Source organism: Trachemys scripta, chromosome 1 (assembly GCF_013100865.1).
Source record: "Trachemys scripta elegans isolate TJP31775 chromosome 1, CAS_Tse_1.0, whole genome shotgun sequence".
NCBI classification, from domain to species: Eukaryota; Metazoa; Chordata; order Testudines; family Emydidae; genus Trachemys; species Trachemys scripta.
The window spans coordinates 292265402-292290252 of record NC_048298.1 but is presented as its reverse complement, the minus strand read 5'-3'; the positions used below and the strand labels follow the sequence as shown (position 1 = coordinate 292290252).

The following is a 24851-nucleotide window of genomic DNA, read 5'->3' as shown; positions in this document are numbered from 1 at the left end:
ATCAAAAGGGATATTTGCATCACAGGATTAGTATCCATAGGCACTTTGAATGCTATCAAAAGCTTTCTTCAGATTTCAGCTCCAATGGCACATGGTTAAAAAATGCTTCACCTACAAGGTCCATATTGCTATGGGCTCAACTGACTGAGTTAGATACAATAAGCATCACATGAAAACCAGTCTTCAGCCTGAAGGCTCATTAGCTCAGAGAACATAAAGCTGACACCCAAATGAAGTGAGAGCTGATGCAGCAAACTTTGTAGAGGCACACAAGCAGCTCTTGAGCAGGGGAATGAGAATGTGTGTAGTTAAAGAATTAGCTAAAAATGAAAGCAGGGAGTGTCTCAAACTTGAAAAGGATGGAAGCTTTTTGAACCCTTCAAACCCCAAAATCCAATACCATCAAAAACAGGTAAGTTACTGTCCAAGAGAGTTTGGACATCTCTCCCTGTCAGAGGGGAAGTGAGAGGTGTTTGAAAGAGCTTGGTCTCAATAGTTACATTTAACCAGCACAGCCAGAGTTGACTTATTCCTTGTCATATCTAACCTGTCTTTGCCCTACCGGCTCCTTGGGGCCTGTGCCAGCTAGAGAAGCCATCTTGCTCTGGGGATTGACTTGGCTTGAGATAGTTCAGATTTAGTTTTTCTATCAGCACATATTGCAGTAGTTGCTAGCTCATTATTTGGTGGGAAAGAATGTATTTGAAATCCAGTGTCCCCCTCTTCCCCTTAAGTTGAGGGCCCTTGTTCATTTTGTCATGTGTTCTAGTTAAAACCCTGCAGAGATCAGTTCAACAGCTTTGGGTTTTCCTTTATTACAGAGGCGGTTTTCCAGCCATTTGTAGGGGACAACATTCTCATGTTTTTGCAGGGTTCCTTAGCTATAAGGATAACACAGCTTTTATATCTAATAGAGAGAGCGAGCGTGCGTGTAAGAAAGACTGTTTGTAAAGCAGTATGCATGCATAGGGTAGTGTATAGTTTGAACTCTGGATTTTGTTTTTAACTCAAATGTGGATACTGTAAAAAAGATTAAGAGGATGTGGAATGTGTTCAGATCAAGAAATTCAGTTCTTTGGTATTATGCATAGTACAAGTGTGTTTAACACATTAAATTCTTCAGAGAATGCCACACTAAGAAACTTTACATGATGACAGTGCATACAAGTGGTATTTTTCCTTGTTTCAACATTTAATTTTGAGATACTGTATCTCCATACAAATATACCAAGAATTACATGAAGGAGACTCTCAGAAGATGCTACCATATTGGGGAAGACCAAACATGATTCTTTGAGGGAAACCAACTCTTTCTAAACAAAAGCTGACAACTTCTCATTATGGTTCTACAAAGTTCAACTCCACAGCAAACGTCTCCCTGTAGATTTTCCACATTTTGGATTTATGAGGGTTATCCAACTCATTTCTAGGAAGGTAAAGCCTGGAAAATAGAATTGTCATCTGTTTAGTTATTCTACAGTTCAAACATGCTGCCCTCTTATGTATAGTATGAAAGCAGGCTTGAAAAGCAAGTGAAACATGAGAGCTAAGAACGTATTTCATATTTTGAATGTTTTTGGCTAACCAAATGCATTACACCATTTTGACAAATATACATTCCATGGTTAAGAGCGGTGAGCTAGAAAACCAAGCCCAGCCATAAAGTGAACTATATAAACAATTCTATTAGAAAAGGTGACTGCTTTATGGCTGGTGCTTCATGACACAAGCACCAGCCACATTTGGGGATAAAGTGGTACCAATTTTAAGTTCAGAGCCAAAAATTATTTTGCCCAAGTATTTTGCTTTTTGGTGATCACTAAAAAAAATTGATACAATAAAATTTAGCTCCTCCAGTGTCACAAGAGGACTCCTATCAGCAGCTGCAGATACATGCTTTATCTCAAATTTGGAAGAGCTCTATGGGACAGTGACTTTAGGATATTTGAGGATTTGAACCTCATTTGAAAGAGCATGAGTGTTTCTCTTGCTTCACCCATGCAGTGTTAAATCCAAACTAAGTCTTCAGCTCTGTTTCTGCAGCCATGATAAATTTTTAGCTTTTGATTTAAATCAAGCCATGAAAGGAATTTAAAAATCCTTTTAACCAGGATCATATAGCCTTATGATATCAACTCTTTTCATGGCTGACAATCCCTCAAGGACACATCAGAGGCTTCCCTCCCAATGTTGGGTTTCACTAAACACTTTACTGAAGAGTGCCAAACAAGCATTTGTTTAGTTGGACAGTCAACATTACACTACAAGTGCAATCTCTATGCCAGAAATCCCGGATTGGTGACAGCACTAAGATTTAAGCACACACAGGCATTTCACACCAGTGTACCGGAAGGAAGGAAGGAAGAGCATGCCTTCCCCAGCCAAGAGAAAAGGTGTTCTGGTAGGTGTCTAAATCTCCTCAAGTACTTCAGGTAGCTCAAGACACAACTGGAGGAGCATACCAACTCCTCAGTGGGTTTTATGGCATCTTTAATGTAGAGACAATACAAAGCACAGATTTAGGGCTATTGTCCATGAAATATTTGGGTTGTCTTTTTTTCTTACCATTACACATTTCAGCTCACTTCACTCTTCGCAAAAGGAAGAGGAAAAAAGGGAGCACCATTATTAAATACTTTAAAATCTGTTAACAGTAATGTATTGCCTATTGAGGATATTGCCTAGTGCAGCTATTGTTCTGAGCATCTGTCATGTTTAAGAATCATGAGTGTATATGTGGCCCAGATGCAAGTGCTGGTGGTCATCAGCTTCCACATGCAGGGAATGGTGCCAACACAGTCTTCTCCAAAGCCTTCACTCCCAAGTTTGCAAACATGGTGGCAAATTGTAAGTTGTCCTTAAGCCTCTGATAGGCAAGGTCTCTAGTGAGCACTAAGTTAGAAGCATTTGCCAAGAGCATGCTAAGGCTCCAATATACTGATGCTATACAAGTATGAAGACAAGGTCCCCACTCTATCATGTGAGATGATTAGGCAAGCAGCAACAAAATGAGTTAAAATTTGTTTTGAATTTTATTTTAGGCAACTAAACATTCAGCTTCAATACTTAGTAAGGTGGAATGTTACAAAGATCAGTTTCCTGGATTTGCATGAGACTTAGCCTATGCTATTTAGGGTAAGGCTCTCTTCAGATCTGTCTAGTGCACCTTACATTAGGCAAACAAAATGCTGAGAGTTTGTTCCCAAGTCATGGTTTAAGGCCAAACACTACAAGTTTCCAACTTATTGCACTGTTATTACCTACCTACCTTACTAAGGGTTAAACTCTAAGGCAGCGGTCCCAAAACTTTTGAAGGTTGCACTCCCCCCTTACCCATCTGCAGGTCCCTGCCCCCTGGGACTGGGAGCAGGGCCACAGCTTGGGGTGGGGGCATGCAGCCAAGGGTAAGGGGGCTGGGAGCAGGACCAAGGCCAACAGCTAGGCCACAGTGGGGGCTGACAGCTGAGCCCACGACCAGGTGCAGCTCCACTCCCAGCCTTGCCCCTAGCCTTGGCCCCAGGCTGGGAACAGAGCCACAGGTGAGACTGGGGGCTGGCACAGAGCTGGGAACAGGACTGTAGGGTGCTCCTTCCTTGCCTTCTGTGGAGGCTGGCCCAGGCCCTGATGTGTTCTCCTTCCTCCTCTGGATGTTCCTCCACACCTCCTAGGAGGCACACCCCACAGTTTGGGGACCTCTGCTCGAAGGTTTTGAAGTAGATGTTGCATTTTTCCAGATGTTAGTAGATTTAAAGAGAATCCTAAAGATTTGCTCACCCATTGAAAATTGTAGCATTATGGACCTGCCACTCTGGTTGTCCTGTTGTAATACATCTTACCTGTTATTTTCTATAAAAGAGGTGTTGAACCAGAAGAAGAACGGGCAGTCATCATAGCCTTTTGGAAGATCCTAGGAGAAGCAAAATTGTGTTTAGGACATTTCTTATATATTTGCCTTTAAAAAAAAGTTTAGTACAGCACAGATTGTTCCTTGGCAGAACAGGCAGGAACTAGTATAGTTAGAATCACACAACCCTGCAAACTTGATGAGGAGCTGCTGCTTGCCCACATCAAAACAATCTCACATAATTGACTTTAGCTGGAATTTTATAGTAGGGTCAATGAAAGAGGATTCAGGTATGTGTGTCACCTTCATTACACTGAAGAAGCAAGCAACAAATGAGAAGCAATTCCTGCTCTTGTTGTAACTTTGGCTATGTGTCCCCTGGCCTTGAGAGTAAAATTAGGAGCTACAGTACAGTCTGAGGTTACTTTGTCTGAAGTTACTTTGTTATATGTCACAGTACAAGGTCATGGAGAAAGAGAGAAGCAGTCACGCACTTGTACTCAAACATTTGCAAGTGCTTGCTATGAAGTATCTACCTTGATAAGAGGAAATACTTTTGAATCAAGGCTAGACTTGTCCTACACACTGGGTTTTCACATTGATGCCAATGATGTACAATACCAACAGATGCATACGTATCCTACATCTCAGAGTTGGAAGTGTACCTGAAGAATGCAGTCTTTATTCCACTATACTTACAGCTCGTGATTCAAATCGGACTTTCACATCACCGCTTATAACAGGACAGTCTTCCAAGCCAATTACTGCAAAGTCATTTTCAGCATCAAAAAATAACTGAAGAAAAAAAACAGAACTGTTTGAAATCATTTTTTCAGTTTGAAAACAGTTCACACAATCTAGCAGTGCCAATTAAGTGTTCCACTACTAAGTTACAGTGGCTCAGATGACAATACCCAATTACTTATGGTTAAAGGTTCTACAGTGGAAAATAAGGAAAAACGATTGACTGTTGCCCTCCTGTTGCCAAGGTACTCAGTTTTACTAACTGATCTAGAGTTTGACCTTTAGTTTCCTGAGAAATCCACATTCCTTTTGTCCTGTGAAAAACTTGGGAGCGCCAAGTCACATGAAGATGTGCAGGAAATAAGACTGAAGTGTTCTATTCCTAGTATTGGTAAATTCCCTTATTAGAAAGGGAGAAATTTCTTATATCAATATTTTCCCACAAAAACCAACAGATGTAATGATTTAGTAAAATGTGCTCAAGTTCAGTATTGTGAAGACATTTAGTCAGACACCTTTATTAGAGCCATTAGAGTTCTTACCCTACAGTTTTCTTGAGTGGCACAAACACAATGGAATACAACTTTCTTTTTCACAATTATCTGAACTTTAAGATCACTTCCATTGCCTTTTCCAACTCCTAGAAGGAATCAAAGTTACATTATGCAAGGGTTTATCTTTAAATTATAGAGCTGGAACAATAAGCGGTTAAATGGAACAGGATACATCAACCCCATGCACTGTGCTATAATGATAGCAAATTCACTTCTGTGTTAAAGTAGTTTTTATGTGGCACTTTCTGGAAGACAGTAGAAAAGAGGTATAAGTAGGCATAAGAGAATCATGCTTTGAAAAGTATCTATATGAATTTGTTGATGGGTCCCTGATAAACAACCCTGGAGAGCAATTCCTCTAGCCACAGAATAGACATGGAGCAGCAGCAAGGTAAGGTGCCTCATGGGTGGGCACTTGAACTTTAGTCCTTGGGTTCTCTGCCAAGGCTGTTCAGATATCAGACTCAGAAGCACCCTTGAAAGCATTTGATATATCACGGTCACTTATCTGCTGAAGAATTCTAGCCCCTGAATGCATGCACCTCAGTCCTCCTCCCCATTCTAATGCCAGTTGGAGGGAATAAGCCAGCACTGAGAGTCAGGCAGAAAGAACTCATTTAAAAGGGGCACAGTCACAGAAAGTGTTCATTTTGCCTGCAACTGAGTTACAAAGAACTTGAGTTTCCATTTATATAGAATTTCATTATGTTTTACCTGGCTTCCATGGAACAGCAAAGCATCTCACCACTGAAGTTTTTTTTTTTTTAAACTTATTCTAGTAATTCTGACCCCAGTAAGGTGTCTATAGTGCACTCAATATATAGCTGTATGAATACAGCGTTGAAATAAGTGACCTGGAAAACATTCCAAAACCAGAAAGACTAAAGTGTCCACATAATTTGTATTCTTGCTTACCATTAATAGAGTAGATTTTGATGTTCTTTATTTTGAGTTGTCTCTCTGGTGGGAGTTTCAAGTTATACTTGTTCTTCAGGATCTCATAATATCCAACATACCTACTCTGCAATGCAAAATAAAGCTGCCTATGTTAAATATGGTCCTCAACACATTTGGTGCATATAGACTCCGTTGCTTTCAGTGACCAGTAAGTGAGAAGTGGCAAACTGAGCTAACGGACAGAAATTTACACAATTTTAATCCCATTTTTGCCATAGGTTTACTCTCCGTGGCCTTGGGGAAGTAGCAGTCTGTGCCAGTTTCCCCCCCACTCCCATCCATAAAATAGTATTAACACTTGTCCGACAGAAGCCTTGTTAAAGGGATGTTGAGTAGTTGGTCAGCAGTCTTCTGATGGAAAGTGCCCTCTTCTCAGAAATCTGAGTTTGAAACAACAGCTTACTGTCTGCCCTTCTAGAGGCCCTTATCAATTTCACTCACTTTTTGACTGATTCAAAGTAAATGAAGTTGACAAGGGCCTTCCTTCCAGGTGGGAAGCTGGAAGGCAAAAAACTTCCATTTCCATTTGTCCAAAATGGTATTTTTCCTTGAAATCCCTTCCCACTTAAAAAAAAAAAAAAAAAAAGCGGTTTTGACTTTGTTCTGTTCAGCAAAAAAATAAAAAAAATTCAAAAAACATGAATTTTGCAGAAAGTTATTTGTTTTCCAGCTAGCTCTAGTTCTGAGCATCATTTGTTCACCACATGGTTAACATTAAATGCTAGGTATTGAACTTTTATTTAAGTCTCTCTCTGCCTCTTTTCTTCCCCCCGCCCCACCAAGCACATTTGTTGGAGCTACAGAAGGGAAGTTTCCCCAAAGAGAAGGGCCAGCTAGTAGAGGGAAGTCATTAAATTCCTAAAAAGCACATTACCCAGACATGGCACAGAAGTTTGGAAGTTCTCAACTAAACTGTGGAAAATACTTCAATTCTGGTTCTTCCATCCATTACATTTAAAACAATTGCACGGTGGATTTTTATGTGCTTTTTTGGTCTAACTCACCCTCCACAATCGTCTCACTTTGTTTAGGCTCTTACCTGGGATGGTGTTTCAACTCCTTGAAATTTGGAACTTGTACTTTTATCAGTTCTCCTCTCCCCAAAATAGTCCAAGCTCTCCTACATATAAGAGTCAGTTTCAAATGAAGCAACAGGACAAATTTTTCAACTGGCTCACAGTGAAGTTTGTGCTATTATATAATAATGAAGACTAAAACAGAAAAATATCAGATATGAACAGTGGTAAGAGGTTTGAAAGAGTTCAAACCAATGCTGGAGAGCAGCTTCTTTGGAAGCTAGAGTGAGTCGGTACTAGAAACACGAGGATTAGTCAATCCCTATTGTGACAGAGAATGCTTCCAGGTGGACAAGAAATTGCTAGCCAGAAAATGACAGTATTTAAGCAGTTTTACTAAAACATCCATCAGAAGTTTAGAAAACCCAGACCTTGGGAATAAAAAGGAGTTTCTAACAATCTGTCTCCATCACCCTCAAATAAAAACCTCACACTCCAGAAAAATACCACAGATGTGGTTCCAGGGACCAAGATCAATCAGCGCACAATTTTTGAAAGAAAAAAATAAAATAAAACCCCACAATTTGCAAGTATCGGGGGGAGCTGTGCTAGTCTGTATCCACAAAAACAGCAAGGAGTCTGGTGGCACCTTAAAGGCTAACATTTATTTGGGCATAAGCTTTCATGGGTAAAGAGACTTCTACCCACGAAAGCTTATGCCCAAATAAATCTGCTAGCCTTTAAGGTGCCACCAGACCCCACAATTTGCAGAGACATTCAAGCTAATATTGGAGAGAAGTCTGTAAAACTACCTTGTAGAAGAGACACTTAACCCAGTACATCAATTTTGATGATCCTCATACAGATGCAGGTGATTCATACATATAGCATTTTTGCTATCCATGCAGTAGGGCCACAAATCTAGCTATGCTGCATTACAGCAGCAGATGACCTGCTTTTAATTATGAGAATTGCCACTCTTATAGGTATAGTTCATCTTCAAAAATGGCAAGTTCTAAAGGGAGGTGTGCTTCCACCCTCCACACAGGTGGATGGTAATAGGGATACATGGGTCATTTTAAGATTTGATACTAAACTTTGAGGAGGCCTTGCTTTAGAGTAAGATTAGCAGCTTAAATTCTTAGTTATAATGGTTTTAAAGTGAGAGTTGTTTTTTTGGTAAAGTCATTTTAACAGCTTAATCAAAAGCTTCCATGGCTAGTGGTATCTCAGCATAATCCAGTCAGTCTCTTCCCATTCTTCCTGGCTGCCATTTTCCATCCCTTCAAATTATGAACCACCACCACATTTGGCAAAGCCTTTTAAAAGTGGCTTACGTTCTCCATGGAGAAAGAGGCATGTGTTTTGTAAAGGGCCTCTCCCTAGTCAATACACATGGTCTACTTAGAAGATGCCTCATCTGTCTGGGGCCTAACAAGTTTTTTTTTTTTTAAATCTCAAATGGCTAATATTGATTTTTCCCTCATACCTTTGCACTCTCAAACTGGTCACTGTCAATGAGCCAAGTACAAACCATTGTTCCAGTCCTGCCTGTATTAGAAAGAAAAAGAAAGAAAAAAAAAAAAAAAAAGAGACTACAGGTATATCACAGTATTTTGAGATATACATGATAGTCAACATGCAAGATTAAAATTTTAACTCTAAACAGAGGCCACATACATATATAGAGTAGAAACTAGAGTACCATCTTAGACAGGATTCAACACTTCTGAATTAAAAGAAGATGTGCTTTTGCAAAGCAGTTTCTACAGGTTTGTATTTTCCTAGTTCCTCTAATGATTCCTTTGAGAAGAATGTCCCCCCAATAATTCCTCTCTGCAGCTTTACCATGAACTACAGCAAGATGATCAGTACTTTTCAGACCCCTGTGTTTAAATTTGAGATGGTGCCAAATATACCTCAAAACCCCAGAATTACAGTCATTCTATAGAGTTACTGAGGGTTACCTTCTGCACAGGGATGTCCTGACAAAGTGAGAACTGCCACATGAAGTAGGCACATATGTCAAAGCACTGACGCCAACATTGTCAAAAGCAGCTGTCTGATTTTCAGAGTGCCAAGCACCCAGCAGCTCACTGATTTAAATGAAAGCTGTTAGGTGCTCAGTTGTTTTTGACAAGTTTATCCTCTCAGGTGCCTAAAACTAGGCACATGCTTTTGAACAATTTTAGCCTAAAGTTGTACGAGAGACATTCAAGTGCAGGATGCCAATAGACAAGAGACCTTCAATATGCAAACTTATTAAAACAAAAAATTGGATGTAGGAAGCATGTAGCTAGCAGCAGACTGGGAACTGGTACAGAGTTTTCCAAAAAAGTGCCCTAACTGCTTAAGTCACTTTTGAAAATAGGACTTGTGTGCTGGGAGCATAGGTGCTGCCGTATCTCCTGGCTTGAAGTGGATTCCATTATATCCAGGGTTTACAGTTTGGTTCAATGGCTCTCAGCACCCCTGCTATACGCGTTGTTCCAGCACCCTTGACTGGGAGCAAAGGCATTAGGCCTCACAGAAGCCTGCTTTGGATTTTAAGAGTCTGGCCTGATAACATTTAGCAGCATAAGCAGAACTGTTTATGTTTAAGAAACTGCAGAATTGTATTGGTGAGAAGAAAAGAAAGTAACCAGAAAGCTGGGGAGGGAGGAGGAGGGGGGGAAAAAAGACTGGTGTGAACTAACAAAACCTGTACTGATGGGGGGAGGAGCGGTAACATTGAAATGAGAGACTAACATATGGATAGGATAACATAATAAGAGTTATAAGTTTGTTACAAAGGCAGGTTGAAGCTGTATTGTCCAGCACTAGAGGTGACTGATGAGATTGATTACTTACAAGTGGGAAGCTCATTAGGACAATCACTTGCTGAGTGTTTTGCTTTAATAAATGTGTTAGACCCATCCGTTGAGTAAATGAATCTCAATCCAACATTAGGTGCTTTGAAAATTTTATCCATTGTAAAGGGTTTTTGAGCACTTCTGATAAAGTAATTATTAACATGCTTGTTATTTGTCTGGATAGAAATCTGAACTACCCATGGTCAAATTATACTTGCATCAGAATCTGAAATTTAGGCAGGTAAGACATTAATGCATTTTAAAAGTTTAAGTGTCACACCATTTTAACTATGATACTCCTATGTTTTCCAATCCCTTCTTTGCTACAGTACTTATTCTCTTACCCTTGCCTCCTTTACAGTGAATTGCTATGATGTTCTTTTCATCCTTTTTCATCCACTCACGCACATTGGCAGTAAATTTCAGCATGTCCCTACACAAAAGCACATGAATTACAGCATAGTCAGAGCTTATTTTATACCTAGTATTGTTGTTGGGCTGCAGGAACCCTACCATATGACTTACTTTAGGCTGGGGACATTGTGGTCATCAATAAAGACTCTCTCCACCCTGTAATGGAAGTACACAGGGTCATAACCTTTTTCACCTACAAAAAACGAAACTTCAGATTAACACTAGTTTAGAGTTCTGGTAAGTACAATTATGCCAATAGAGGTAATTTAAGTCAAGCTATTTTCTCTGCCTATGTTTTGAAGATGTTGTAATAGCAGCTCAGACTATCTACTGGAGTCTTACAGTGCTACTAAATGAATAGATTCAGGATTCAATTTAAGCAGATCTGGATCAGGCTTAACTTTGAAGGCCAGCTTCCTATTTTGTGTCTGCAATTTTGCACTCAGTTCATTGTGGGGCCAAAGGACTCCCACCAACTGCCATCAGTTGCAACAGTGATTTGTGGGGGTAATAAGTGGGAGGCCAGTTTTCAAAGTCATGACCCTCTGAGCTTGATCTTCTCTATTTTTAACTGGTTGACCGAATCAATGTTGGTTCTCATGATCTGATTGTCCATAACCCGCCTTTGGCCAAGCCAATAAGGTTTTGAGGGTTATTTCCATTGGTTTTTTTGGATGCAATCCTGTTTATTTGCAAAGAATGCACAAAGTCCTGTTTCCCTGAACACAGGAGGATCAAACAATGGGAGGCAGTTGCCCCTCTCACAATTCCAAGTCTGCCATTCTAGCCAGCACTCTGCCCAAAGTGCTCTCACAGCCACCCTACCTGTGCTTTTTGTTACTGTATCCTAGTTTCATGGTTTTTGGCTGTTTCTGACTCAGTGCTGTATGCTGAGACAAGCCCTCAGATACATAGCACCAGCAGTTAATCGCCAGCTGCCACTTTCATTTGCAGTCCCTAATGGGATGGTTTCCATTGCTTTGGCTATCACTAAATGAAGGGGCATTTAATTGTTCCCTCATTTAGCCTGAAAGAAAGAAGGCTATTATGTCAGTCAGCTTCAATAACATCTGTGATGCACTTTGTGAGAACCACCCAAACTCCAGCATAACAGTAGCTACACATACTTACTGCAAAGGTTATAGATTGTATAGTGGTCTTTATGTTTTGTATCCAAGAATCTTGCAACTTCCTTAAGGAAATAAGACATAAGAAATGGTTATTTCTTAACTCCAAACATCTGCTCTCTTTTCAAATATACACACACACACACACACACACACTATTCTTCATTTCCACTGCCACTTAAACATTATACTGCCCTTACTGGAGAAGCTGGCTATATTCACAATAGACCATGAGAAAAGAAATGAGTAGTTCAGGTTCTCCTCTAGCTACTAAGCCAGTCTACTACCAGTTTTTATAAATTTAATTCAGTAAAGTTTAAGTGATCATTTAGTCTTATTCTGTATTTGAGAGCGAAAACAGCCTCTTTTATAAATCACCATGTAACACAGCCTGGGTAGCAAAAAGTGACCTTCTCAGGAAGGCTTTAAATGGATAATGAAAATAGGGTGACCAGATGTCCCGATTTTTGCTTATTTGTCCCATGTCCTGACCTACCTTCGGTCAGGACACGAATTGTCCCGATATTTTGCCTCTGTTCACAGGCCCCTGACTCCATCCCCTCCTTCCCCCATTGGATCCCTCCCCAAATCTCTGCCCTGGCCCCACCTCTTCCCCAAGCACACCACATTCCTCCTCCTCCACACTCCCTCCCAGGCTTGCGCTGATCAGCTGTATGGCAGTGCAAGCGCTGGAGGGAGGGGGGAGGTGGAGACGGAGCGGAGGCAAGCTTGCAGGGAGCTCCGGTGGCCTTTTTTCCCTCCGCCCTCCCCCCTCCGGCATCCTGATATTTCACCTGTGTGATCTGGTCACCCTAAATGAAAATGAGGGTAACCTCAGGACACTTATGCAACAAATCATGCAGCTAGAGGACAACCCCAAGGACAGGATGGACAGACTGCACCCTTAATTTTTATGCTCGTGTAATCTAGACATAAGCCCACTAAGTACTGGCCTCTGACTGCAAGTTGGTTTCCTGAAGGCCATCAGAGGCTAGTTTAGTCATTCCCAATCTGATCCATATTCAACCTAGCAAAAAAGGACTGGAAGTGGAACAGAAATTCAGTGCTGTTAAGTTTTGAAGTCACATGCATTAGGGATTTTAGGAGATTTTACCTTTATAGGATTCCTATAGAAAGATTGCTTCCCGGATGATGGAAATGACATTGCAATAATACGATCTATGGAGGAAACATTTATAGGTTAAGTCCACAAGAATTGGAAATTGGCAGCAGCGGATGAATCTGAAAAAACTACTATGCACTATCAAAAAAAGTGTAGCTTTGAGAGTGGAAACACCATTAGTGTTATGAACAATTCGTTACAGGTCACCCCACAAACAAGTAGTCATACTGTATCACCAGCAGTAGCTCAGATTTTAAATTTGAATTTTTAATGACAAAGAAGTACATTTTCTGCCCATGTACTGTCTGTACTTTATATGATATTTATCAAATTAACAGCCCTGCAATAATGGATATTCCACCTAGAGGAATATCCTAGCTCTCAATCAGCATTCTCTACACAGCAAGACCTGCTTAGACAATAGATTGGTTTTGTACCTATCCCACCCCGAAAGCTGTCACTTATAGGTCTGCAAATAAGTTATTTAATTTTGTTTTCTGTCCGTTCAAAAAAAAAAAAAAAAAAAAAAAAAGTTTTTTTTAATTTTGGTTCAAGTCAACCAAGTAAGAACATTTCAGCAAAATCAAAGAAATTGGAAAAAATTGAGCTGAAACAAAATGGTCAGTTTGGGCATTTTAAAAACAGAAGTAACAAATTGGGGGATAGATTCACAGGAACTGTGGTAGTGGGGGCAGGGTGGTGACTATGGCTTGTGGTCAGGGCACTCTCCTGGGATGTGGGTGACCCAGGTTCAAGTTCTTGCTCCACAGCAGGTCTCCCACATCCCAGGAGAGCAGCCTAGTTATATAAGAGGTGTAAGAGGGGCACCACAACAACCTCTTCAGTCTTTTTGTAAAAAGAGCACCCAAACCCCTTGTGCATCTAAGAACTGAAATTTTCATTTTCTTCCCTTCAACCGAAACAATTTGCCAAACTTATGAACTCTGTCGGCCTGAATATGCATTTTTGGTGAAAAGCCTCAGCTGAAAAATTTCAGCCAGCTCTAACTTTGGAGTAACCAACAGTTCTCTAAAATTGTACAAACCAGTAACATAAGTAAGGTCCAGGTCAAAGCCATCTTTTGTATAGCGCCTTTTGTTTTCTGAGACCTGTCAGTCAAAAAGATGAATGAATGAGTTAGAAAGGAGACTCAAGGGAACCATAAAGATTAGTGAGTGTCTAGAAGGGGGAGTACTGAAGTAGTCCAGATGGTTACTGTTTCTCCTTGTAACTAAGCGTGAGTGGCAGAGCCTCAATCTTCCTCTATCCACTCCAGGTGGAAGTGTACATAGTTAGGCTATATACACACTATAGAGTAGGGGTTCTCAAACTGGGGGTTGGGACCACTCAGGGGGTCATGAGGTTATTACATGGGGGGGGTCATGAGCTGTCAGCCTCCTCCCTAAACCCCACTTTGCCTCCAGCATTTATAATGGTGTTAATTTATAACACTTTATATATATTTGGGCGGGGGGGGGGGGGTTGTGTCCTATTCAGAAGCTTGCTATGTGAAAGGGGTCACCAGTACAATAGTTTGGCAAACACTGCTGTAGAGCTTATGTCAACAAAGCCAGCCTAACTCCCTAGTGTAGCGGCAGCATACATCAACAGAAGGAGTTTTTCTGCTGGTGTAGGAACACCACCTCCCCAAAGGCCATTAGCTATGCCACCAAAGACACTTCTGTTGGCATAGTTGCATCTACATTGGGGGTTTTTGTCAGCATATCTATGTCACTAGGGTGTCCCCCCAGCCCCAGCCCCCTGACCAATGTAACTACACTAGTACAAGTGTAGATCAAGCTTAAGACTAGCAAGTGGCTCACACTAGGTAACTCAGCAGCAGTCTCACAAATTTAGAAATGAAACTGCATTTTAGTCAGGCTTTGTGCTCAGGAATTATTTCAATATAGTAATCAGTAGCCAGCAATAGCTGTACTGGAGCTGACCTTATCAAGGCCTTATTCTAGTTAGCGGACAATGCACAATGAGACTTGTCTACATGGATCACAGTTGTATGCTGCATCATATTGCTGAATTGTTAAAGAGTAACATTTAACCCATGATACAATTCTCCACTAGGAGGAGGTGGGTGGGAGCAGTGGGGGGAGAAGATCAGCTTTGATGCATCTTCATCAATTGCTAAATCAGGGCTACTCCCATGTGCAAGTGAGACCTTAGAGGGAGAAACACTAGTCAGATCACAAAGGTTACTCTTATCTTATGAAACGATGCCAGGGAATCCTTTGAACTCTTAGTGGGATGCAATACAGCTCAACCACACTTTAACATTTTAAGTGAAGTAAGGGACAGATCACACACACACACTCCCCCCCCCCCTTATAAGGTCTTGCAGATTTTTTTTCTATTAACGAGTTTTGATGCCTCGGGTAAACTCTAGCCATATAAATATCTTGGAAATTTCTCAATTAGTCTACATTTGACAGGCAGGATGCCAATGGAGTATTGATTTTGTCCCCTAAAGCCCCAACTTCTGTGTGCATTTCAAATTGACCCTACATTACGAGTCTGGGGGAGGGGAGAAGAGAAGGAATAGTTTATCAAATAGCTTTGAATAAAAAGTAGGTCTAAACATGATGAAATGGAGTTTTAATATCAGATGCTACCAGGAAGCTAAAACTTGAAGGCAATTTCTATTCTGTTTATACCTGCAGAAGATGCATTACAATAAAAGCTTTTGCCTCTGATTTTAATTGTAGCCATTCATTTCTAGATTCACGGGATACAGCAGATTCTTTTTTCTGCCCTGCAAGTTTGCTCAATATAAAATAAAGTCAAGCCAGAAAATGGAAGGACAGAATTGGCTATTTGCATCAGGTAGTCATGGCATCACAGCAATGCCATTACACTGCTGTAGTGGAACAATGGCATTTTAGAAGACGTGACACTATATTGAGAGTGGAAACACTGCAGAGTGCAGAAATGGTTCTCAACTACCCAATGCCCTAACTCAATACCTGTTCCTATCAATCACTAGAACAGATTGCCTTAGTGGAAGAGGCAGAATCCTGTTACTAGTCTACTGGCCTGCAGTTCTGACTGTTTTCGAATGAGAACTGTGCAGTGTTAGGCATGAGGGGAGGGAAACCAGAGTGCAGAATAAACTAAGACAGAAACAAATGGAAGGGAAGGAAGCAGAAGGAGATAGGAAACAAAGTGAAAATTCTTATTACTACCCTTCACTCCTGAAGTCAGTTACTGCCTTAATAATATAAGGAGAGTTTGAAAACTATAATAGCACATTCAGACAAACTGCTATGAAGCTAACTTACCATCCTCCTGGTCACCTTTTCTAGTTGTTTCTTTTGCGAGGCCAGGCGAAATATTCTTATCAGAATGATAATTCTCAAAGCTCGAAGGACGATAACCATTCTAGCAAAGAGAGGAAGATGTTAGCTTTTCAATGGAATAGAGCTGGACAGAAGATGTAAATTACGTTTTGCCAGAAAGACTGAAATTTTGTTTTGTTCCAAATGAGGATAAAAGCCAACACTACTTTTTTTGAAAAAAAAACAAAATTTTAAAAGATTGTTTTGGGTCAACACATTTTGATTTGATAACTTCAAGGTATTTTATTTGTATTTCAACCTTCCATTTAGTTTTTTTTTAATTCTAACAAAAAAAGTTGGAATTTTCTATTCCAGAAAGTGTCAAAACAGGATATTTAAATAGTCAAAATGCTTTTCTGTGCCCCCATCCAGTGAAATTGTGTCAAACTACAAAACGTTGCAAAATCATGTTATAACAAAACTGCATTTTTCTGATGGCAAACTAAATACAAGTTTTCTGACTGGCCTCACAATGAAGCCAGCCAGGAATTCACCTACGGAGATAGTTTTCATTGTTTCACTGCTGTGTATAGAGATGCCAGCAAGTATAGTCTCACCCTACCTATCCCTGTAGCAATAGTAAGATTGCCACAATATTAGGCAAGCCATAACACTCCAGATCTTCCTGTTTCCCAGTTTATATCCATGGTATACAAGGTCACTGTACTCATTTGGGTAGGTTAATGGATCTTGATGTCTTCTCAATACCAAGAGCAAGTGCGCACCTTTGGCTCCTTACTCCATGGATATGTAGCGTTTTATGCAAGAAGTTCAGGAAAATGGAGCAGTTCTAGAATCCCAAATGTAATCACTCATCCATTTGAGGGAAAGAGGATAATGGATATTCTCAGAAGGAAGTTTTGAAGTCGTAAGACAATTTTCTCCTGATGCAAGTGGTTTTAGGAAAGCATGTTACTGTTTAGAAGGCTTCCCTTAAGGTATGCCTACTCTGCAATCATGACAGCCCATGTAGCTATACCCAAAGCTAGCCTTCATTGAGCTAGCTTGCTAAAAACAGCAACTTAGCCACAGTAAATAGGCTAGCTGCCCAGTTATGTACCTGGGGTCCCAGGCAGGATTGTAGTCAGGCCCTTAGCCCAGGCCACTGCCTGTACTACACTGCCATTTTTAGTGAGTTAGGTCAAGGCTAACTCAGGTGTGCCGACACACTGCAATCACACTTCCCAATTGCTGTGTAGACACACCCTAAATGCATCCCAGGAAATGCCCTGTCCTACATGTGATGAGATTACCTAGAGTACAATCAAAGTACACAGTTGTGTGAAGGACATGAGACTGCTCTATTAATTTATAAAAAGAAGAACAGGAGTACTTGTGGCACCTTAGAGACTAACAAATTTATTAGAGCATAAGCTTTCGTGGACTACAGCCCACTTCTTCGGATGCATATAGAATGGAACATATATTGAGGAGATATATATACACACACATACAGAGAGCATAAACAGGTGGGAGTTGTCTTACCAACTCTGAGAGGCCAATTAATTTATGATTGTCCAATTACAGTAAGGGATGTGCGCTATTTGACTATATGGAGTAGCGTCAAAAGGTGCTGGGAGCCTAAAAATCAGGACAGCACAAGACCTTATCTATAGGAAAAAAGTTTTGCTGGGATAGTTATGTCAGCAAACCCTCTAGTGTAGAGGTAGTTGATATCAGCATAGAACGGCTTTTGCTGGAATAGCTTAAGGTCTTCTATGCCAGCAAGAGGTCTTCTACACCAACATAAGCTACATCTACACTAGGGCTTATAGTGGCATAGTTATGTCCATTAAAAAAAACCCATACTCAACTGACAGCTATGTCAGAGAGACAAGGTAGGTGAGGTAATATCTTTTATTGGACCATCTTCTGTTTGCAAGCTCTGTGGCTCAAAAGCTTCTCTCACCACTAGAAGGTGGTCAAATAAAAGATATTACCTCACCCACTTTGTCTTGCTCAGATCCTGGGACCAATACAGCTATAGCTAACTGACATAACTATATGTAGTGTAAGTTTTAAGTATAGACCAGCACTAAACAGATAAAGAGTCTTTCTGGAAGTGGGAGGGTCAGTTAAGGGCTGCTGGGAGAAACAGGTTGACAGAAAGGTTCTGCAAAGAGCCTGAAGATCATAGAGTATCAGGGTTGGAAGGGACCTCAGGAGATCTAGTCCAACCCCCTGCTCAAAGCAGGACCAATCCCCAATTAAATCATCCAACAGATTTTTTGCCCCATATCCCTAAATGGCCCCCTCAAGGATTGAATTCACAATCCTGGGTTTAGCAGGCCAATGCTCAAACCACTGAGCTATCCCTCCCCTCAAGATGGGCCTACCTGGCTAACATGGGGGATTTGTTGGGGGGGGGGGAGAAGAGAGAGAGAAGAGAAATAGGAAGCTCTAGGGAGACAGCTATAGATGGTTTTATTGTTTTAAAATCCTTATTCTTACACTATGCGGTGTTCCTACTGTTAAAAACAATACCTTGTTTTAGAAAAGGCTGCATGGTCACTCTGTATATACCACTGGTCACAGCTCCCGAAGGTCAGAACTGCAGATAATGAACCTATGTTGGGCCTGCTGAAGTAATCACTGTTAGTACATAGGGGTCTATAACCCAAAGTCCTGGTCTTAGGTGGCCTACAGCACGGAGCCCATGTTGGTGCAGCTATACTAGTATAGCCCCCCAGTGGAAAGGGAAAGAACTTTACATAGGCTCTGTAGTGTGTCGACATGGGCTATGCCAGCATAGCCCACTAGCGTAGATGCAGCATACACCCAATGGTTTTTCTGCCACTGCAGGAACATCTCCCCAAACAATGACATTAGCTATGCCAACAGAAGAATTTGGTCAGCAGAGCTGCATCTAAACTGTTTTTTTTCCCACTGGAATAGCTACATTGGTGGGGTTGTTTTTTTCCCCTGACTAATGTAGCTATGCTTGTATATGTTTTAAGTCTAGAGCAAGCCCAAGAGTGGGAGAACTGCAGGATTCACCTTGAGGTGAAGGCCCAAGCTTGTCACTTGTGAGGTTGCTCTCAGAGACACCCCCATATAGAGGGGAAACACTGCAGCTAGATCTGTAACCATGAGGACTTGTTTGGAGACCATAGGTTGAGATTTTCATAGCCATCCAAGGGATTTGGACACCATTTCTAAAAAATTAACAGGAAGTAGGCATTCAATTTCCTTAAAGGAAATTTAAGATGGAGCTAGAAGGTAAACAGTTTACATATCCTGTGAAAGTTTTTGAAATTTCAGAATTTTTCTTGTTAAACCACACTGGGACACGACTGAGTGCTTTTGGAATTTTTGCAGAGAGACCCCTTTATAGCCATTATAGTCGCCCAATGGTTAGGGCATTCATCTGAGACACGTGGGACCCATGTTCAAGTCCCTGCGCTGCCTGAGGTGAACAAGACCTGCATTTCCCGTATCAGAGGCAAATCCCCTAACTACCAAGTCAATTTCTCTGGCCCAAATGAGTATTTACTGTATACAAAGTAGAACAGCTCTAGCAGGAGAGTGAGAATCATTTTCTTCCCCTTTCCCACTGAACCCAAGAAACCTTCCCAACAAACGGTTCATTGAAATGACCCTTTCCCACAAATCTGATTTCCACAGATTTTTAGTTTGACAACTTTTCAACAAAAGTCCCCTCCAAGCTATAGCTGGAAGTGCTCTGTTTTTTGATGCTGAAGTTTTCAAATCTGCCAAGTATATCACATCACACACATTATTCTAATGACACTTTAGTTTTTTAAAGTCAAAAGAAGCAAGAGTTAATCCTTCCTCCAATCAGTTGTAATTGTAAGAAAGGTTTCCAGTTTAACAATACTAGTTCTGATTTCTGCAGTTTACTTTTAAGACAAATTTTGCTGAGTAAGGCTATGTCTACACCTCTAGTGCCTGTACTTGACACACTGCTGTATGTGTAGCCACATGCCATGGTGAAAGGCTCCACTGCCTCATCACCACCAGAGCCTTTAAAAAAAAAAATTGCAGTGTAGACCTGGAAGGTACTGCTTGGTTATGTAGAGTATATATCCTGAGGGTCCAGGTATTTAGGGCACTCTACTCACCTAAGCTGTGCCTCAGTCTACACTGCTATACACACACGCTAGCTGGGCATGCAGTGTATGTACTCCACATGCCACTGTAAGTGTGGTGTAAAAAATGATCTCTGGCATTATGTAACACCTGTGATCTCCAAAGCACTCTGACTCCCAGCAAAGAAAGCTTTACAGGGTCCACAGCAAATTTTTCAACACTGCAAAAAAGCCAGGGAAGAAATCAGATAATTTGGGTATAACATTTTATAAACAAAAACATTCAGGTGTTCAGGGTTCTTCCCCTATACTCCCTTCAAAAAGCAGAAGCGCTAGACACTAGCAAGTTTTAGAAGGATTTATAGAGAAGTGTAAATATTTCGTTTCTAAGCCATTAAATCACACACTTCTTACCTTGGGATCTTGTCTGCACCACTGAAGTCAGAGAAAGAATACACCATATTAATTAACAGGGTGCCCACGACAATCACCGCATCTAAAATGTTCAGTTTGGACTTGAAATAATTGCTGAAGCTGAAATACAAAAGAAGGGAAGCAGAGACAAAATTAGGGGGGGGGGGAGGTGAAGATATCTAAAAGTACTATGAGGAGTGTATATTCCATATTGCTACAAAGCATTGCTCATGGATGAATTGGTCCTCAATAGCCTGTTTGTTACTCCATTAGGAGTAAAACAGATTTTTATCAATCCTTTACAAACCTGACTCCACTTAACACCAAGTCACAGACCAGTTTAAAAGGAAGATTGAAAAGAATTCCCTCCTCCCCTCTTTGTTCAAATCCCAACTTAAACACTCTTCCTATGAAGCCTACCAAAACTAGCCAGCCCACATACCATGCTGCAGCAGTATACCCAGTGGTACAATTGCAATGCTTTAAATTTCTTCTGGACAGCCAGGGCAGTTTGTATTTGTATTATTTCTGTCCATTTAGGACTATCTTCTGTTATCCTCATGCAGAGTAGCACCAGAGTAATGCCTTTAGAATTAATGGGCCTATTTAAGAACTCTGGTACTACAGCATTTTGCTCTCCACACAGACTGAATTTATTATTTTACTGCAGTAGCACCTAGAAGCCCTAGTCATTGGGTTATGCTCTATTGTGCTACTAACTGTTCAAACAGAACAAAGACAGTCCCAGCCCCAGAGAGCTTAAAGTCATGCTAAGAGTATTCATGAACAGTGCTTCCCAGTTACCTGTACAAACCAATTAAGAGTGCTAGTCATTGCACATAATGAATGAATTGCCAGTGTTAGGGACCAGCACTGGGAACCTCACAGGACTGATTCTAGTCTCACACCGGTGAGTCTGGAGTAACAATCAGTACAGTTACTCCTGTGTAAGTGAATTCAGAGTCAGACCTCATATCCACTGTGCAGATTCTTTAGAAGTCAGTGCACATTTTTAAAGTATCCCTATACAAAGATGTCTTGCTGAACTTTCAGGCCCATGGGCATTAATCTTACCCCTCAACAAACACTCGCAGGAGAACATCCACGAGAAAGAAGAGTGCTATTGCCAAGGAAACGCCTTCCAGGGTCTCTCTTATGCTCCTTTCCTTGTCACTAATAGCTAGGTCCACAATCACAAGAGTAATGTCCACAAAGATGAGTATAACACCAAATATTCTACAACACCAAAAAAGGAGAAAAAAAAGTTAGCTCTCAAGAAAGAGGGAAAAGTACAAAAGTATTATACTCCTCATTGCTTGATGTGCACAAAGTCACAGTTGCTCACAATTTTAAAAATGAAAGCCACTTTTGTAAACAAGTCTAGTATTCCCTTATTTTATGCCTGTTCTGAACTCTTCAGGTTTCTCAGATTTGTTTTAATAACGACTTTTCCCCCTTAAAGTAAAGTAAATAGGGATACATATTCACTATGCCCGTTGAGAATGCAGCACCCGTTGAAAGCTGCACAAGCCTTCATTCACACTATGGCTGCCAAGAGAACATGGCCAGCCACTCTGTGGCAATTTAACCCATGCCAGGATGCAAGGATAACCTGTGGGACAACTCTAGCCAGTGGTGTTAGGCTAAGAGCCAAGAGAACCACAAGTTGTGTCCAACAACCTCAAAGCTGCTTCATATTCATGTCAACATGCCAGCTTTAAACATGTATTCTATAAAGACTGCTCAAACTGTCATAGCATGCACCACCTTCTCTCCCAATCAGGCTGAGTAATGTCCTTGTAGTAACTACAGCAGTTGCTGGAACATAGTATATTTTTGTTATATCAATACAGTTTAGCTGCTAGAAGCCAGCAGAGCCACCACCATGTGACCAGCTAGCTCTCCAAGGACCACCTCTAGACCAGGTGATTAATTGAAAGCCTTTACACCAGGGGTGGGCAAACTTTTTGGCCCAAGGGCCATATCAGGGTTGCAAAACTGTATGGAGGGCCTGGTAGGAAGGCTGTGCCTCCCCAAACAGCCTGGCCCCTGCCCCTTATCTGCCCCCCTCCCACTTCCCATCCCCTGACTGCCCCCCTCAGAACTCCCAACCCATCCAACCCCCCTGCTCCTTGTCCCCTGACTGTTCCTTCCCAGGATCCCCTGCCCCTAACTGCCCCCATGGGCCCCCCCCCCCATCCCCCCCCCCCCCCGCTTCCTGTCCCCTGACTGCCCCAACCCCTATCCACACCCCCACCCCCTGACAGGCCCCCTGGGAAGCCCATGCTTATCCAACCCCCCCCAACCCTCCGCCCCAACCCCCCCCCCCCCCCCCCCCCCCCCTTCCCCGCCCCCCCCCGGATCCCCCATCCCTTATCCAACCACCTGGCCCCCTTACCATGCCGCTCAGAGCAGCATGTCTGGCAGCCGGGCTGCTCGGCCGGAGCCAGACGCGCTGCCCTGCAGGAGTGCGCAGCCCTGCTGCCCAAGCGCTGCCCACGCAGTGGCATGGCTATGGGAGAGGGGACAGCAGGGGAGGGGCCAGGGGCTAGCCTCCCCAGTCGGGAGATCAAGGGCCTGGCAGGACGGTCCCATGGGCCGGATGTGGCCCGCAGGCTGTAGTTTGCCCACCTCTGCTCTACACCATACCAAAAAACACAAAACAATAGAACGTTCTATTTTGCTTACAGTTCAGTTATCTACAAGGATACCTAGAATTGTCTCTACAGATCCCAAAGAGATCTGAAGAAGTTGCTGCTGTGCATTAGATTTTCCCTCACAATGCAAAGGGAGTTTGTTTTATAAAAGCTGACTCTACAGAATGCATTGAGGAAATACTTTTCAGAGGAACAAAATAAATAAATATAAAAAAGATAGTTTGGAAGTTACTATTCTGTAGCAAACGGACTAGAAAGTTTTTTAGTTAAATACGTTCTACTTTATTTATATTGCCTTTCAATACCCATGACTGCATACAGGTTATGTATTTATCCACACATACCTGAATCCAAATGACATCACAAATGGAGAAATCTTTTTTTTAAGAGTACTGTTAAAAGAGGAACAGAGTCAAAAGTCAGTGACTATCCGATGCAGTGGTAGATTTCAGTATTAAGAGTCACATTAAGATTTGTTATTGCAAACTTGCCTGCAGCTTTGCTTAATTTTAAGAGCTACTTGAAGAATGGGTATGAATATCTGTAAATATATGATAGCATAGACTCCTAGATAAACATGTAATCTTTGCATCTGAAAAAGTGGGTTTTTTACCCACGAAAGCTTATGCTCAAATAAATCTGTCTTTAAGGTGCCACCTGACTCCTCATTTATGTAATATCTTTCTGTCAACTGGTGACAAGTAAAGATGTCAAAGGAGGACACTTCTTGGACCATAAAACCTAAGTGTGTTCACACACTCAGGAATGCAACGTTACCCCCTTCTATTTTTCTTTAACGTTCTATATGCTTTCCTTTCAAGCTAGGTTTTGAAAGATGTATATACACGTTCGTGATTGAGATTCAGAGTTTCTACAGAATTTTTGAGAGGAGCCTTTAATTGCAGATTGTAAAGTTATTACAGATCGTAAATTGAGCTGAAGATGCTACTAAGGCCATCCCATGTACATGTTGAGATGAAGTGACAGCAACTGATATTTGAATCTAGCCAAACCTCAGCTTAAAAGAAGGGTCTTCTACCTTTAGTGCCACTGTACGAAGATAACATGGCATTCAGCTCAATTTGTTCATCTCCAAACAAATGCATCATTTGAATATATGAACAAGTAACTTTTAATCTTTGACCAACGAGTGGAAAAATTAGTAAGCAAATTTTAGTATTCCTGCCCCCATAACTCATTAAACCTGTAAGGTCCTGATTCTCCATTGCATTACTCTGGTTTTATGAGCCGAGTTACACAGGAAGCATCAGACTTTCAATGCACACTTCTGCTACAAAAAGCCACTAAAGAGATCAAGGAATTTAAATTAATTTGGGATCCATTTATGTCATAATTAAAATAGACTTTTCACTTTTCTGAATTTCCACATTGGACAAAACTACTAGCTGAATAACCGTTGCTTTGTTCTTTCCACTGTACATTCTCCAAGACTGAATGCAGGATCTGTCCAGATCAGAGTATTTTATGTTTGCAATGCACACTTCTGAAACTCAAGAGTCATTGATAATTTTGTAAATCTCAAACATGGTTTGTCAGTAGGTATTTGTACTTTATGTATTTCACACCAATTAGTTTGCCAGAAGGAATACTCATATTTCTCTATAAGGTGGACTCTGAGCCAGACAAGTTACATGCTTTATAAAAACTAATAAGATTGACAGCAAATACATAGCAAAGGCTTCTGAATCTATGACATTAGGTTTTCTTACTAAGCAACGACCTACTGAGCTCC

At 41.2% G+C, this 24851-nt stretch overlaps 1 protein-coding gene across 2 annotated transcripts in view; it reads right to left on the bottom strand.

Annotated features, from left to right (window-relative positions):
- Positions 1–1171: 1171 nt before the first annotated feature.
- LOC117871007 (phosphatidylinositol 3,4,5-trisphosphate 3-phosphatase TPTE2-like) overlaps positions 1172–24851 on the bottom strand; it is a 38549-nt gene continuing 14869 nt past the window's right edge. For both annotated transcript variants that reach the window (XM_034758557.1, XM_034758558.1), the window contains 16 exons: positions 23443–23490; positions 21516–21677; positions 20442–20561; positions 15922–16021; positions 13677–13740; positions 12623–12687; positions 11513–11573; positions 10493–10574; positions 10312–10400; positions 8605–8666; positions 7139–7219; positions 6058–6163; positions 5131–5228; positions 4544–4639; positions 3837–3907; positions 1172–1441 (listed from right to left, as the gene is read on the bottom strand). In XM_034758557.1, coding sequence (XP_034614448.1) covers positions 1339–1441; positions 3837–3907; positions 4544–4639; positions 5131–5228; positions 6058–6163; positions 7139–7219; positions 8605–8666; positions 10312–10400; positions 10493–10574; positions 11513–11573; positions 12623–12687; positions 13677–13740; positions 15922–16021; positions 20442–20561; positions 21516–21677; positions 23443–23490 — 1408 coding nt within the window. In that variant the 3' untranslated portion in view covers positions 1172–1338. The remainder of the gene's footprint in view (positions 1442–3836; positions 3908–4543; positions 4640–5130; positions 5229–6057; positions 6164–7138; positions 7220–8604; positions 8667–10311; positions 10401–10492; positions 10575–11512; positions 11574–12622; positions 12688–13676; positions 13741–15921; positions 16022–20441; positions 20562–21515; positions 21678–23442; positions 23491–24851) is intronic.